Source organism: Orbicella franksi, unplaced genomic scaffold (genome assembly GCF_964199315.1).
Source record: "Orbicella franksi unplaced genomic scaffold, jaOrbFran1.1 SCAFFOLD_76, whole genome shotgun sequence".
NCBI classification, from domain to species: domain Eukaryota; kingdom Metazoa; phylum Cnidaria; class Anthozoa; order Scleractinia; family Merulinidae; genus Orbicella; species Orbicella franksi.
Window position 1 is genome coordinate 27,501 of NW_027671103.1, and position 16,788 is coordinate 44,288.

At 42.1% G+C, this 16,788-nt stretch overlaps 3 protein-coding genes across 4 annotated transcripts in view; 2 read left to right on the top strand and 1 right to left on the bottom strand.

The window, feature by feature from the left end:
- Window positions 1–5,608, top strand: part of LOC145477541 (nucleolar complex protein 3 homolog) — a 17,175-nt gene extending 11,567 nt beyond the window's left edge. Inside the window, exons 13-19 of one of the 2 annotated variants that reach the window (XM_081455542.1) lie at window positions 1–66; window positions 530–593; window positions 1,061–1,132; window positions 2,054–2,124; window positions 2,862–2,972; window positions 4,404–4,624; window positions 5,140–5,608. The exon at window positions 1–66 is cut by the window's left edge and continues 108 nt beyond it. In XM_081455542.1, coding sequence (XP_081311668.1) covers window positions 1–66; window positions 530–593; window positions 1,061–1,132; window positions 2,054–2,124; window positions 2,862–2,972; window positions 4,404–4,624; window positions 5,140–5,374 — 840 coding nt within the window. In that variant the 3' untranslated portion in view covers window positions 5,375–5,608. The remainder of the gene's footprint in view (window positions 67–529; window positions 594–1,060; window positions 1,133–2,053; window positions 2,125–2,861; window positions 2,973–4,403; window positions 4,625–5,139) is intronic. The other variant, XM_081455543.1, reaches the window with a different exon arrangement.
- Window positions 5,609–5,754: 146 nt separating this feature from the next.
- Window positions 5,755–8,153, top strand: LOC145477542 (uncharacterized). Its single transcript, XM_081455544.1, has one exon. It carries the CDS (start codon window positions 6,181–6,183, stop codon window positions 7,300–7,302), a length of 1,122 nt encoding a protein of 373 aa, XP_081311670.1. The 5' UTR covers window positions 5,755–6,180; the 3' UTR covers window positions 7,303–8,153.
- A 14-nt stretch (window positions 8,154–8,167) lies between these two features.
- Window positions 8,168–15,514, bottom strand: LOC145477543 (N-acetylated-alpha-linked acidic dipeptidase 2-like). The gene is made up of 5 exons (XM_081455545.1): window positions 15,115–15,514; window positions 13,617–13,833; window positions 13,006–13,206; window positions 12,037–12,325; window positions 8,168–10,980 (listed from the first exon to the last, which is right to left on the bottom strand). Exons 1-5 carry the CDS (start codon window positions 15,381–15,383, stop codon window positions 9,689–9,691), a joined length of 2,268 nt encoding a protein of 755 aa, XP_081311671.1. The 5' UTR covers window positions 15,384–15,514; the 3' UTR covers window positions 8,168–9,688.
- Window positions 15,515–16,788: the final 1,274 nt, after the last annotated feature.

The window sequence follows — 16,788 nt, forward strand, 5'->3', positions numbered from 1 at the left end:
CACCTGATGAATGTTGACTTCTTCAGTGATCTTATGGCAGCACTTCAAACACTTCTAAACAACAAGGTACACAGTAGATTGGTAGCAAGCAAACAAAAGCAATCATAATCTGATTGGGTGTTCTTAATTACAGTAGGATAGATTTTACCATTTTGTTTTTGCGCTTTCAGATGAGGATTAGTTTCGATTATTAGAGAGATTAAGCATGACGTTACGTCAAACGGCAAACGGCAAAAATAAAACTTTTGCCGTCTTTCTTCAGCTGTCTGTACAGCAGAGTGAAAATATTTGTATTTGCGGTGAATAGTAGACGTTTTTGTGTGATTTATTTAAGGATTACGAGAAAAGAATAAAAAATCAGAGATAACCTTTGCCGTTTGCCGTCTGCCGTAAACGTCATGCTTAAACTCTCTATTGAAGATACTAGTACACTGTCTCTCTTATTTGTAGTTTTGTTACCACGACTGAAAGAACTATGAGATGTTTACCTCAACATCTATTTACTTCAACTGTTGCTTTACATTCTTAGGAGCTGACCCTCAGAGAAACTCTCAACTGTGTACTCACAGCATTTAAAATTCTATCTGGTCAAGGTTGGTGACACACTCACTCAATCGTTTTTATGCCCTTGTGCACGTAAGGCCACAGGGCTCAACTCAGTTTGTTCCTTAGCAATTACGGTAAGCAATTTACCGTTATTTTTGTGGGTGATGTATGGATCATGCTTAGGATGCTGAGATACTTGCACCGTTTGTTGAGTGGAGAATAATTAGCCTGCATTGCAGCCGGACGTGTCACAACATCCCCGGTAGTTTATACTGTCCGCGACGCAGGAGAAGAATAATAGGCCAATTTCGATATATTAAAATTGTAACTTGGCGCCGAGGTTTAGGGGAATAAAACAAAAGAAACCACACTGAGGTTAAGGGATGAATAAATAATTTCTTTTTGTTTTATTTCCCTAAATTGGCGTATTATCAGGATATTTTGAGCAGTTACCACTAATTTAGATTGACGAATGGACTGTGCACTGACCTTTTTTTATTTTGTGTACAAACAGGTGAAGCACTGAACATTGATCCACGAGGATTCTATAGCATGTTGTATTTATCCCTCCTCCAAGTTCATGCTGGTAAGAGCTCGAGCTGATAGGGTTCTGTGTCTTAGGATATACGTACAGGCAAATTTAGATGGTAGATCTAGATTGATTCATGGGTTAGGCCCTGCCAGGAGTTGGGGGGCGGGAGGTGCGGCGGCCCTCATGGTTAGTGCGCTCATCTCTGGATCGAGTGGTCCGTGTTCCAGCGCTGGCTGGGGACATTGTGTTGTGTTCTTGGGCAAGACACTTCACTCTCACAGTACCTCTCTCCACCCGGGTGTATAATTTATGGGTACAGGCGAACTTAATGGTGGGGGCATAGTTAATAGAGGGGAATGGTTATGAAACCTGACAAAGTTCTTTGTTGTAAGTTTTTGTTCACTTTTTTGGCCTTGACCATGTACAAAACACAATAGTTGTTTACTCCGTACTGTGGAACTAACCAATAAAAACGTGTTGTTTACGTAATTCATGCATGGTGTATGAGCGCAAAAAGAAAGATTGTGCACGGTCGTGGACCTTCCAACATCAATCTTGGCATCTTTGTTTGCTCCTTTGATGTTTGCCGGGCTTCATAACCAGTCTCCTCTATTAACTTTGGTGAGGGTAACCCTGGGATGGACTAGCATCCCATCAAGGGGCGAGAAGAAATATCCCTAGTCGCCTCATGCTACAGAAACCGGGATAGGCTCTGGCCTGATGGACCACTTGGCTTGTATGCAAACTTAACCTAGCTACCTGTTTCTTACTCTAATATAGGCGGGGGGGGGGGGAGGGCGGGGGGCGGGGAGGTGGTGACATGTTTTTAAACCTTGTTGGTCTTTACGCGATCTTACGAAACCCTTTTCTTTGTGTTGATGTCTTGACCCTCCTCCCTCTGAAACTGGAGATGAGCGTCGATCTGATGGGCTAGTGTTTATTATTGAACTTTATTTACTGTTGTGGTTTCTGAAGGGTGTAGCAGCCAAGATGTTCCTGTCGCATTGCAGTGTCTGGAGGAAATGCTAAAGAAGAGGCGAAAACAGGTAGAAAGATGGTTAAGTAGATAAAATAACAAAGCTGTGATCATCTGTGCTCCCTGGAGCAGTGTCTAAGTTTCTGTTAAAAACTGCTAAAAGAGGGGGATCAATTGAGTTAACCAATTAACGTTATGCAAACGAATCCTCGCCACTCGTGGACCGCAGAGCCACAGCTTTTTAGCGCTCGTTCATTAAATTTTGAAAGAAAATTGAATACTGGTCACATGTTGCCTGGATGATAGAACGTTGTGTTGACGGTCTGCCACGTGAACTTCTGCATTTAACGAAGTGTTTTCAGTAAGTTCTTACTTTCCTTGATAGCGAGGAGCAGTGCCTGTGTAGCTAAGCCATCATATCAAAAAAAAAAAAACTCTTCCTACACACTGGCTTTTTCTTATAATACTCGTTAATTAGATCGCGAACTTAGGATGTCTGTTAGTTGATCATTTTAAACGATTAACGATTGAAACCTCGCTTCAACTTTCAAGGACGATGAAAACCGTGAGGGACAAGTGTTTCAGTACAACAGTGCTACTGTTCAAACCTTGGACTACCTTGCGAAATAAGCAAATTTGTAGGCTACTTTTCCCATTTGCTGGTCATTCTTCCGCTCTTGCCGTGGCGGTGCCAAGGTAGCCAATCAGATTGAGAGTATTTTGATATCAGGTAGCATGATTGTGCTTAGAGGAAATAGCCGCAGGCCACCTCTTTCACTGACTATAATTGTTTGTGATGTTTCACAGGTTCCTGTTCAAAGAGTGGCAGGTTTTGTCAAACGCCTTTGTACTGTGAGCTTACAGTCACAAGCAAACAGTGCACTGGCTTATCTAGCTTATGTGAAGTCATTTTTACAGGTAAATAACCCAGCCTACCTAACGAGTATTTTGACAATTTAGCATTGAGAATGCTTGTATGAACCACTATCCACCCACTTAATTTTTGCCTTTTTTCGCATCGAATGATCGGAAGTTTGCCCGTTATTTAGGAGACTATCATCACATTTGAACATTTTGAGCATTAAGCATTGAGAATGCTTGTTTCTCAAACTAATCAATAATTCATCAAGTTAAAACAAAGAAAATCACAACCGTGAAGGAGGTTTGGATACCCGCTCTTAATTAGCATAGACTTTGACGATTTTGCTTCTCCGTTTACTCCTCGGTTTTGGTTTCGATTGAAAAGATATATCAAACACTCGAGACAGTGTTTCATCGGCTATCCAAGCACCTCGAATTTCGTCAAAAACACTCCGCTGCGCGTCGTATTTTCAACTCTCTTCTCGGTGTTTGGATATCCCGATGAAACACTGTTTCTCGTGTTTGATATATTACATGAACCAGTATCGACCCACTTAGTTTTTCTCTCTTTTTTCGCATCGAATGGTTGGAAGTTTGCCCGTTGTTTAGGAGACTATAATATGCAAACCATTTTTTATATAATCTCACATTTGAAAACGTTCGGGAATTCGTATCCTCTTCGCTCTCGACTCATGGAGATTGATGTGAGGTAGCTTCAGGCATGCTCAGAATAAACCAGTTTCCTGGTTGCGATTATGATCTGCCCAGTGTCCTGCCTATTGTGGTATATTTTTTATCGTGATTAGACTTAACGTGTTCAGGCCTAGTGTAAACACAGAAGGAGGATGTCATTTTGTAATAGGCCCTTTGCACGATCCGGTCACATGGTATGGAATTAATTATGCTGGGACGCAGTGGGACTTTGAAAACAAAGGAAAGTCGGGCTGGATTGGTACGAGTTCCTTTGTTTTGGAAGTCCCACTGTGTAACTTGCGTTCCAGCATAGTTAATTCTGTACCATGTGACCGGATCGTGCAAAGGGCCTATTGAAGTGCGCTTCCATTCTTAAATTAACTCTTGAGAAGCTCCCAATTTGTTTTGTTCAGTTGCGAAATATTAATAAACAAAAGTTAGCATTTATAAAAAGCCTGGACACTTACAAGCACTCTGGATATATGACGTCACGGTTCCCGGCTGCTTCTCAAAACCGTAGCCATTAAGAATCAACTGATAAAGAGTGGTTATAATGACTCATCAAAAGCTAAGTCTTTCTTAGAAAAAGTGCTGGAAATTGTAGCCAGCCACCATAATCATCTCCCGATTATCTTGGTCATTCTTGCATGACCACACTTCCCACACTTCTACACGATCACGCACGCACGCACGGCCACACTTCCTGGATAGTGCCCTTTTGAAGAAAAGAAAAAAAGCTCTTTCTACACACTGCCCTTAACTTTTCAACTACTTAACTAACTTGTTTGTCTCCAGTCTCACACGAAAGTGCAGGCCCTACTTGACAGCGATAGCCTGGGCACTGGAGTGTTCAGACCTGACGTCAATGACCCGGAGCTCAGTAATGCTGATAGCTCGACAGCTTGGGAATTGGCTCTGCTGGGGACTGGGCACTTCCACCCTGCTGTTCGGTTAGTTGCTCACCATGTTGCTGAAGGAGCACCGAGTAAAGGCCAGTTGTCTTCCGTGATGAGAATGTGAGTATATTTCATGAAAAAAAGGTGGATTCATCCAATCAACGCGTTCAGTATTTACAAGTGTCAAGTGCATAGGTTTACAAGTGTCAAGTGCATCAGTTCTTAGCAAAGTTACATGCAAAGTTGCGTAGTTTTATCCAAATCAGTATTAGCATTTCGTTAAAAATTGCCTAGGTTTCTTCAATCAGCATTCGACATTTACGAACGTCAGTTTGGAGCAACCCTACATATTACAGAGGTCATTGCTCCTAAAATACCTACATTTAGTATACGGCTGGCTCCGTAAGCGGGCTAGATGAACCAAATCCTGCGCTGTGACTGGCCACCCCGGGATTATGCACTGTGTCCCACACAAAAAAAAATTTTCTCTGAAGTCAGGCAGGTTCTTCAGTCAAAGTCCACATAATGAATCCTTTATTGACCAAGCTTGTTCGGTCAAAAAAGAACTTGGCCAATATGCAGCTATCTTGACCTCATGCTTGGTCAATAACACATATGTATTGTGCTTTCATCAGGTCACCTGGGGAATTTTGGGAAACGTATGACTCTTCAGAAATGAGACTAAATCCGGACTTGATCGAGAATGCAGTAAACAGGAAAGAAGTGAACTTTAAAAAGATAAAACATATGGACGAGGGAGAATGGAAAAGCTTTGATATGGTATCAGAAGTGAAAGCTGCCTTGGACTTTACTGAAAATAGCAGCAGGGGAGTAGAATTTTATTTTCCAATACATTCTTTGGAAACGTAGTGACAGGATTTTCTCCCAGATGTCCTAAGAAGAGAACGCATTCACCAGCCGGCTAGATAAACTGGAATTTCTTTACCTGTGAATACTCTGAAAGGGAATAATGGGAATTAAGGAGAATGTGTCCTCCTCATAAGTCTTGGAAACGTGGATATCAACACTAGTCACTCTCGATCTCGTTCTAATAAATTTTGATGTTCACAGCTAAATCACTCCCCATGTCTCGAATATGTCTCATTCACTGATTACAAATGCAAAAGAAAGTTCTTACTCTCGATAAAGATTGCTAAGGAAATACGGTTGACGTCATTGCTTACATCATCACGAGTATCAAATTTAACGCTAAACAATTGTCACGCTCTAATAATGATCGTCACGGTCTAAATATTTCTGACACAAGATCGTTAAGAACAACATGCATGGACTGTTAAAAACGAATTTCAGTTTTTCGCCTTAAGCAATTATATTACCGGATACAGCTTCAATCGATTCGCGTAACAAAATTAGACACCGGAGTGTCATATTCATGTCACGTTCACAGTCACGCTGCACGCTCACTTTTGTTTCGCGTTCTTCCCCACGGATTTTCGAGGAAAGGAGAAACTACTAGCAGTCTACGTAAGACTGGAGTAAAATTTGATACAAGAAAGTTCAGTGAGATATTAAGATCACACAACTCTGGTTATGTTCTTACAACGTCCTTGGGCGAACCTCACTTGAACACGGGCGGACTGGGACAAAGCATAATAGCCTTTGGAGTTTTCGTTTTCAATCTGCTCGTTTAATTCGCGTAGCTAGCCTGCAAGGCCATGGGAAAATTTACCGCTGGTGTACATGTACTGCTCCTCGTTGTGGTTGGACATTTATTGCAACAAGTGATCGGAGAACACCCGTGTAGTGCGACTGGTAAAAATGGCATTGATACGTGTGTGTGTAACATTATGGACACTTGCGACGAAAGCGGAAACGCGCGAGCTAACTGGGATAGCTACTTGCCAGAAAACGTAGAACAGTTTGGGCTTGTCGAAGGAGTTCGAAACCTGGCGTATCTCTGTGAACGCGGTGCAGTCGCTATTCTGTATGACTGCAATAGCAGAATTCCACTCTATGCCGCCACCAAGATAACTGGTGATCAGTTATCCGACGACTCAATAGGTCGACCACCAGCAAAGTTTCGCAAAGTTGAACCACGAAACCAACTTGACAATTACTTTCAACAAAAAGACGTCGATTACACGAACTCTAATAATCGAGAACTTTGCCTCAAAACAAACACGAATGACTTTATTGACGATGAATGGTTGCGCCTGAGCGGAAATTCGAACGCTCCGCCGATTTCTAACCCCGGAACGGTTTGTCCCAGAGGATCCGCTTGGCTCAAAACAACTATGCATAAGGGACACTTAATTGCGTCGCAGGATGGAAGAGCGGTCCGTGCGAGAATGGTAGCAACGTTCACTTACACTAACGCTGTCCCTCAGTTTGGACTTTTCAATATGGGTGCATGGAAAACTAGTGAGATGAAGCTTATTCGATGGGGTCAAGACTACTGCGCTGTACAGGGAGCACAGCATGTTGAAATGTTTATCATTGTAGGCGCGATCCCGTCGACAAACTTCGGCCAACAGAAAACACGCTATTTTGGCAAGGAAGGGTTCAGTGACTACAAACACGCAGCTAATTACCCGGTGAATGTACCCAGATATATGTGGACCGCTGCCTGCTGTAAGTACGACTTAAATGGAGTCTGGAAACACCACAGCACAGCCTTCTACAGGCAAAACCATCCGGGAAACGAGCCATGTAATCTGCTGGACGTAGCCTCGTTGTCAATATTGTTGCGCAGCTGGGCACAGCAGGGAAACACGATCAATCTGTTTCCTCACACTCCTCAGTGTGAAGACACGAATAATTATCTCCCTTTGTCATGACGGTAGCTAGCTTCTGCGGCTTTCGCAGTAGGAAAAGACTGAACAAAATATTTAAATTCTGTAGTCGTGGTACATGGTACACGTGTCGGTTTAGAGGTTTTCTCTTATATGTAAATGAGAAAGCGAGCTAGATAATATCAAAAACCGTTTTAGAAATGTAATTGTGTCAGTTTCGTAAGTCGAATACATGTAATGTATGTGCGCTGTGTTGTGTTATCAACTGAGCATGTTTGCCGCTCCAGTCTCTGCAAGGTTAATCGATTACAAAACAAACTATGCTTCCCTCTAGCTCCCTTCTTTTGCTTTATTGTGCTACGCTCTCGTGAAGGGGGTTTGGAGGGCAACGTTATAAAGCACTCCACACTATACGATCTTGGTGCTGTGTTTCTATTGTGGCTTTTGGTAGGTGGTAACGCAAATGTCATCATCACTAAAAACAGTTCCGTTACTCTCTTCCTTCCTTTCTTAGAATGATCCAGTTCAGTATAGTAGGCATAAACAGGATGTTCCTTAGCGTCTGGGGTATAGAGCGTGAAGCCAACGTTGCTTGTTCTTACGAGCAGCAACAGTGCCCCCCTCCTCAGCCAGTGTCCATCTAGCAAACTCATTTATACACAGTGTCGAAGTGAGTGAGTTTCCTCACACAACGTTGAGGGCCCTTGTTTATTGACGTGGCATATGTGGAAGATGAGGGACATCCTTGTGACGTCATTACCGAAATTAAACCTGATGTCCCTTGGCGTACATTAGCTTGGGAGTCATGTCACGCGAAACAACACTTTGGAATTAGTGCATTTTATTCCGGCGGGCAGATTGAAATCCCCGATTTATTTTCAAAACATGCATGGACACTTGACACTCGGAGAATTCGAGATAGTTATGCAATCCCGAGAGACGCAGTCGAGGATTTGTAGAACTTTCGAGAATTCTCCCAATCCTCCAAATGTTTAGATGAGGTTATGTAAACTAGGAAAAACTACTCTATTGCAGCTCGAGGGCGGGTAGTTCGAAAATACTGATATCTTGAAAATACGTCATCTTGGCCGAAAAGTAGATCGGGTAGTATCATTTGTTTGATTAACTAAGATCATTCTCAGTTTTCAGTTTTGTTCGGTTTGGTTATTGCCCGTCACGTAACACAGGTTGCCAATTTGACATATTCCATATCTGTTATTAATTTCCAGTTTCTCTGGACACTGGTATATCTCCGTATGGTTTAATACGCACTCGGCCCTCCTACAAGTCTAATTCGTCTACAGCGATCTGAAATTAAAACAATTCAGAAAAAGCTACAGAGGCATCGAAGAAAAACGTAGTAATGAGCAAATGCTTAGCCCAGTAATAAGGGAAGTCTCGCACAGACAAGTGCATGGAAATGATCCATTCTCGTCCCCAGAGCCCCCTGTCCCTGGCGGCCGGCGAGGCCTTGGGACAAGAAAAATGTGATTCTCGAGACACATGATTTGAATGGCTAGGTCTTTGGGCTAAGATTTTCACTAATGATACGGAAAATGATTCCAGAACTCCCTGCCTATTGGTTCATTGATAATTATGCAGGAGCCCATGGCCAGTGCGGAAAACTACTCATTCTATTACTACTCCGCTTTTTTGAAGTCATAAACGTGCATTTATTAATTGTCGTCCTCTCGCATACGGAATCGAAATCGAAGGTTGTCTTGTAAAGATGCATCAAGGACATCAACGCGTCGTTTAACTAGCGTTAAAGTCCTATTTTGCAAAGTTTTGGAACACGCCTAGGGTGAGTTTCGTAAATTAACTTGATGGTACCTTGTAACCAGATAACTTAAGACACCTCGTTTATCGACAGGCATCCTTTCTTCACTAAGTGTTGTAGTGCTTCTATATTTAAAATTTTAGTAAGCTAAATCATTTATGCCGTCTGAAAAAAAGGGCAATGGCCGTTTATTTAAGGGAAAATGAAAGAGTTTGAGAATACTTGACAGGCATCCACAGGAAACAGAAGCTGGAACATTTATAACACTAGATGGGCCCACTAAATGACTTTCAGTGAAATGTCACTTGAAACAACTTGGTTGTGCTACAGTACAAACCAAAAGCTAGTTAGCTAGGTAACTCAATCCCTCGTAAGAAAAAAGATGGCGACTGGTAAATTTACCCATAGTTACGAAAACCTTAACAACGTTCATAAAAACGTACTCAAGAATTATAGAATCTTTAAACCTAAGCTACACAATGTACTTAGTACAGGGACAAATATTGTAAAAAATTGGCTTTCTTTGTGTCTTATAGGTTGTGTTAGGTTCGCAAGGTATTGTAGTCGGTTTTTTCTTTCGGTGGATTGTACCACTAGATCAGTTTTAATCTCTATACAAAACCTGTAATTCCTGTGTGATACGATACTCTACTAGTCCATTACCGCCAAAATCTTGCCAGCCTCTCGCACGCATGTTATAGCGATGGACACTTGCTCCTTGACCAGTTTCCAGTCGTTGGTCTTCTCAATATCAAACAATGCGTCAGTGATTCCGGGGAAGCTTGAACTGCCATAGTTATTGTGCATCTGAGGTGCAAACAGCACGTGACGAACAAGTTGCCTCCCCGGTAGTCCAAGCGGCCAAATGAAGGCGCGCTCCATGTTCATCATCTGATCATTGAGGATGCGTAGTTTGGCAAAGTCCTGGGTATCTCGGGCCTCGGCCTTTCTCTTTTCGAACGCGTCTGCATTTCTTGAAAATTGTTTTATTTGATTGGCCAAGTGGTCCAGGGTCACATTCCCTTGCAGAAGTAGTGACTTTGAGAAGCTCTTCAGCTCTTCAAAGTTACGTTCCAGGGCTTCTTTGTAATCCAACAGATTGTAAGGAAGGATGGGAGTGTCAGCAGCCTCAAGAACAATCCTGGCTCCGATTTGAGACAGTGACAAGTGAGTGGTAAAATGTGGATCGTTGAAGGTCTTCTGCCAGTAAAATGTATCATGTACTGTATGATAAACAGGATAAAGGGTTCTGCCCATGCTCTTAAATCTGTAACTCATGTCAATGCTTGGTACTCCGATAAAATGACTGAATGGTACGTAATCGGATCCCGCACCCAGAGTTCCGAAGTGAGGCTTCCCAGGTTCTGTGGAAGATGGAATTTTTATTGACCAGTGGTCATACAGACTTGCCTCTTTGTCATGCGCATTGGGATCCTTCACGAACGCGGATTCTTGATAAACAAGCGACTTCAAGCCAGGATTTCCATTGGCCCCAAAACTGTAGTTCCCTTTCACGGCAGAGTCAACATTCAAATACATCACCGCACGGTCCCTGAGCATGTTTCTATTTTCTTCCACCCATTCGTAAGAGCCAATAAGACCAGACTCCTCGGCGCCCCAACTACAAAATACGATTGTCCTCCTGGGTCGCCAGTCAGTGTTGGTCAGCAGTTCTCCGATACCACGGGACGCTTCCATCATAACCGCTGTTCCGCTTGATGGGTCCACTCCGCCAAAGACCCACGCGTCTCTGTGGTTACCCATGAGCACCAAGCGGTCGGGTTCCTCTCTTCCTAAAATCATTCCAATCACGTTAAATATAGGTTTTGTAACGAACTGGTTGTTGACCTCAAGTCTGACTTTTAACTCTGAATCTATGAAGCCTGGTCCAAACCTGTACACTATGCTCAGGCCACCCGCCCATTCTGGAGGAACTTGATCACCTGAAGCAAAAAGAGAAAAAACGAAACAAATGAAACAAATTATATTTCAATTTAAGTCAGCTGCAAATAACTGCCTGTACATCGTGTTTCTCTTTGTACCTGGATGTTGCGTGTAGTGTTTCTGCGAATAATCTACTCATAGGCTGTTCTCCTTTGATGATAAAGACAAGCTTCGATGCTTTTTTACTGCGTGGCCGGAAAGGGCACTGTGAGCACAGCACGAGGTCTTCATAGTGTTTGTGTTTTTTCTTTTCCAGTAGTCAGGTATGCTGCTACGAATCACAGAAGCGTCGTTCAAGTTCCTTGCCGATGTATAAAGAACTTTTCGAGGCATGCATTCAGGTGTTTAGGCATTCATTTCGAAATGAAATTATTAAATTGGCGTTGCAAATTTACCTTCAACGGGACAAGTAAGCCATTCTGAGCATAAGTCACTGTAAGTGAATACGGCTTTTAATTAATGAAATATTCGGTTATTAGCGAACATGTTAACAACCCGAGTTACAATTTTTTAAACGCTTTGAAATTAAACTCATCGATACTTATACCTTAACAAATTTTCAAGTGGTTATATTTTTTCCAAAGCGATTTTTCTGATCCATTCCCAGCTCGCCACTAAAACAGATCGGCCTAGTTGGTCACACTGACAAGCGTAAGCCTGGTTGTTTCTTATACCAATGATTTGCCAGTAATTTATAGATCGATTACTTCCCAATCCTTTCGGCTTTGGCAAATAATTTATTGTCTCAATTGCATGTTACTCACAGTGATAACTCTATATCCCGGGCGGGGGGGGGGGGGGGGGAAGGCTCCCAAATAAATATGACGGGGGTGCTTGTCGTACCTTTTAGGGGTTAATAAAGAGATTTTGGTATCTCTTAGGTACCTCTAAGGGGTTCTTTTCAAAATTTCCGATGAGCACCCCGTCTTTTTTATATGGGAGTTCCCCCTCCGGGCTCTATATGTCTTGTTCAACCACAAAGGGATCACTAACTTAGTTCGATCGCAGTAACAGCATTTACCGACATATTTATAACATTTAGAACGTCGCCTCACCTTTGAGACGTTTCAAAAATTCGACTGCGTCATCATAAGTCATGACCTGCGCGGGAATGTTCGGCAAGACGTCAGTGTCATTTCTGGTTATTCTGTATACTCCATCTATGGAGGGGAGGAGTGGGGTCAAAGGATCGCCATCTGAAAACCAAATGTTTCCTCTCTGAGTACCAGTACCTGGGAGCCACCATGTCTTTGGGAACGTGTTGTTCATGCCTTCTGGGGAGTAGTCCGCTGGATCAGAGTACAGGAGGGCGCCAGCAGCGCCGCATTTTTCTGCATTTTGAACCTTGACAAAAGGAAAGACAGAAAGTCTGTTAGAACCGAACCACTTCTCCGACCAAAAACAATTCCGTCCTAATATAGTTAACACCTGGGGTTTACTACTGTGCATCATCCACTTTCTTCATAAATTGCCGTCTTGCGATCTTGTTGAGAAGTCTAAGTATTTTCCATTTCACACTTGCAAAGTTATGGCTCAAGACATTTGGGTATACATTACAGTCAGTCTACCCGGTGTCACTTGCTGATTTTAGCCAAAATTTAAACGATAATGTTTCTCGAGAAAGACTATGGACTTCAAATAACATATACATGTAATGTCTCCCGTTTAACGTGATCTTTCTTTTATTTGTAGCCATTAAACCAAGAACAATTAACCTTTCAGGACAATTAAGTCAGGTCTTGTCAATGTGATATCATAGTGAACTTCTTTGAATACTAAAGTTAGCAAAGTAAATGAGTGTATAGAATGTTACGTATGCTTTTCATTTCTCAATTGTGTGCCATATTCCCACTCCCACCGTTGAGCTCTGCGTTATCACTTCGTACTTAAATTTGCGGCCACCTTTTTTGAAACTCTTACATACTTTTAATTTTCATTGCACAGTGTTACGAAACTGAAAACCTTTGAAATACTGGTATGAGACAGGTTTGAGACAGGTTCAGTTATTGCCAATAAAATATTACCTTATTTCCACGAAATATTTTTCCATATCGCATGATCGCAATCTTTCCAGTGCAGTTCAAGCTTCTCTTCTCCAATTCCTTAAAGTCGTCCACGGTACCGTAGTTTGCATACAACAGGTCAGCGGCTGGCACGATTCCTGGCGGAGAGTAACTGAGGAATGGTGGCAAAACAAGAGAATCGTTCTCACTTGGTTCTGCAATCTTAACAAGAAGAAATCCAACTGAGTCTGAATCTACTTCTGTCCTTCACTGCTTCGCTCTTTTTGCCTTCATGTACTTTCGTAATTTCGTTTGTTTTCTCATTCATTCAGTTACCGGTCAGAAGTTATCTGTTGAAAAATGGTTTTTATAACCTTCTATAACAATTTTATTCGCTTGTTTGCGCGACTTTAGAAACTACAAAAGTGACGTGCGAGCAATCTTAGCTGCAAGTCAGTTTCGGTTGACGGTAGAAAGTTTAATTTAGATGCAAACCAAGGACACTTATTCATGACTGACAACCAAGACAGCGTCGGTTGTTTGACAACTGATTATGTTTCACCTCCGAATGGGCTCCTAGCCTGGCTTTAACTTAACTTTATGCGCAGTGGAAATAAGAAGAGATTCTTTACCTTTTCCGGGCCCTCTACCTTCCAGAGAGCGCTTCCGTCTGTTGTGTTAAGGATCTTGACGACGTTTGGTTTATCCCTTGGTGGCATGGATAACAGGACGTCATACTGAACCATCTCCACGTGATCAAACTTATAACTGATCCACTTGTCACGAATGTATTCGCCGAGCTTCCTATTTTGTTCCCCGCCACCAATGTGAGGACGCTTCGTGAAATGACTGCAAAAATGATACACTCCATGATTACGACATGCGAGAAAAGTCACGAACATCAATTAATAACTAATGCCAGCCTCCCGGTGTTGTTTAGATTTCTTCACAATCGTTACTCGGGTAATCACGCACCGTTGACCCGGCAGGGAGAAGCGTTATGTAACGACAACAATACATATGAGAAGATTGCGAAGAGGTCTACAGGGAGAATGGGCGGGGGTAGCACAGACAAACCAAGAAAGAGACGGTCTACAATTTCCCAGCATTAAATGACTACAAGGGACTCGTTTTAGTACAGTATTTTCGGAGGGACACTGGGAGGCAGAAAAGGATATGAAATATAATTAATGTCGACACATCCTGCTGGTTTTCATTGTCACGCCACGAAAAAGTAAAATCGAACATTGAACAAAAGAACACACAAATTTGGATTGTTATAAAAGATAAATAAGTAATTAACTTCTCCTGCTCTCAGGAAGCTATCGAGCAGAAAACTTGTGATAAAATATATTATTTTGCAGGTCTTATAGTTTTGATGACGTCATGACATGTTCTGGGTCTTTAGCTCGGATAAAGATTTTAAGTAGAGTGTAAGGTTCAGTATTTTCTGAGTAATAAATTTTGGAAATCTGATGCATTTGCTGTAGATTAATAAGACTTTCTTGTCTTTCCTTTTCTCGCCGTCCGCATGCCATGCCAAATCTCTTGACCCTCTGTGACAGGCACTAAGATATGATACAGACAGACACTTTCTCGACATAAACACAAATCGCTCTTTTTGTTTTGTTTAAGGTCTGTGTAATGTATGAGTTGTTATGTAAATTTTGTGGGGCTGCAGAACAGTTTTGGGTGTTCGAATCTACGCTGAGATCAAATCAACGGTCATATGGGTTTGCTCAGTTATATATGTTTGAAGCTGTCCTTCAGTAGCATTGTCATAATAAATTGGACGATTCGATTGAGGCCTTGAGCTACAGTATTTCTTATTATTCGTGTATATTCCAATTATTCGTGACATCGCTTTTGTATCACGCATAGTGGAATATTTTCTTTACATACCCTGACGATGCCGTAGATCGGCTAAAGTTTTGAATGAAAAAGAAATACAGTAGCTCAAGGCCTTAATCGAATTCTTCAGTTATGTATAATTAGCTATATAGTTAATTCAGTTATTAAAAGGTAGCTGCAAGAGATAAGCATCAGTCTGAAACTGTCACTGATCTGCAAATTCCAGACTAACTAAAGTTTTTGCATGTTTGTATCCGCAAAGCTCTACTTAGAACTTACCGAGAAAACGTCTCCACGCTTTCTGCTGTGAGAGAATTAACCGCCTGTTCGTGGTATTTTTTGTAGTCATATTCTCCGTTCTCGCTCTTCCCGGATGAATTTACCGTCTTGCTCGTTGGCACCTTCTTTGCAAAATAACCGATCAGGAAACCAACGAAGAAGATTACGAGAGCAACCAATATTCCCAGGGCCACTAGGCACCAAAAGCGATTTGTTCGCCGCTTTACAGGTTTATTGGTGGTTAAATCAAAGGTTTCACCAGATGCCATGACTCATCAAGTCAGCCACTACCTAGTGCACGTAGCTCAACAACGACTTCACAACTCAACAACTTCAGCAAGTTCAGCGTCAATCAGAATAATTAAACTGATCGAGGTCACCGTTCAGCAGTGTCAGCCAATCGCAGCCTAGTGACATGCGCTACTGAAGTCAAAAACAAGTCAATTGAAATTAGAGATAGTTCACTTAATTCGTGAAATAGGGAGTGTTTCTTTCATACCTATCTATCTATATACTAGTCTTCTTCTTTTTTTCCTGTCTGTTGTTGTGTAGCACCAGCCACTTATAATTAGTTTATGTAAGATCACGCGATATGTTTGAACTGACTTCAGACACTTTACCCAAAACTTTTTGATAAGAGGAAGGGTCAATTATATCCTAGCGTGCAGACAAGCGGCTTGTAATAAGTCAACTCTCTCTCACGGAAGCAATCGCTTGCATGGGAACATTAGATTGTGATACCTCCCGTTTCAAATAATTCTAAAATTAATTCTGCTTGTCGGATCATCATTGTTTGAACAGTTATTATGGAACAGAACTTCAGTTAATTAATCATAAAGCTTGTTGTAAAGGTCACGGTCATGCAGCAGCTCCTAGAACAAAGCGTTCCAATTAGCTCCATGTTTTAAGTGTAAGAAAAGCAATGTCCTCTTTTTGTTAAGGGTGAATCAAGGTGAATTGTGGAAATACTACTTGCTGTAACTCTTTTGTGACCGGTGTCTTTTTAGTGACGATGTCAGCGAGTAGGTCAAGATCACCATTAAACACCATGTTCTTTAAGGTCGGCACACACGAGGGGACTTGTCCCCGCCACTAGTCGCGGGGACAAGTCCCATCGTGTGAACTAGCCATTTTTACCACAAAATCTAGTCGCAGGGACTAAAATTTGGTCCGTGCGACTTGTTCCTCAAAACGCTTCGTGTGAACTGTTCGAGGGACAAGTCCAAGCAACCAGTCCCTTCGCGTAAACTTTTCAGGGGACTAGTCGTAGGGACTAGCCCCGTCGTGTGTGCCGACCTTTAAAGATGTTTTGGTCCAATTGATATCAAAAGTTGCCAGAAGGTCCTGCTCTCCCACCCAGCCACTAAGCTAATTTCCCCAACTGAGCCCCAGTTACAGAATCTCTCGAGAGCGAGCACTCTTAGGGCTGTTGGTTTGAAGTTTTCAATTACTTTTAAACTCCGGTAAGTGACTACATTATGATTAGACCTCACTTCAGGCGCCAATTGGGCAACGAGAATCCTTGCAACCCGATGACACAAGAAAGTTTGCTTTTACAAGAACATTGTCATTTTCATATCCGACGTATGCAGATGGCAATGTGCGTTGTATACACAGCCACCATTACAACTTGGAAATCGTACTGACACACGGAAAGCCTTAAAATTGCCAGAT

Coding starts and splice junctions, on each gene's coding strand:
- LOC145477542 (XM_081455544.1), top strand. CDS start 6,181: ATGGGAAAATTTACCGCTGGTGTACATGTACTGCTCCTCGTTGTGGTT.
- LOC145477543 (XM_081455545.1), bottom strand. CDS start 15,383: ATGGCATCTGGTGAAACCTTTGATTTAACCACCAATAAACCTGTAAAG. Junction 12,326..13,005: donor AAATATTTCGTGGAAATAAG/GTAATATTTTAT, acceptor CCTTTTGTCAAG/GTTCAAAATGCAGAAAAATG. Junction 10,981..12,036: donor ATTTTTGAAACGTCTCAAAG/GTGAGGCGACGT, acceptor TTTTTGCTTCAG/GTGATCAAGTTCCTCCAGAA.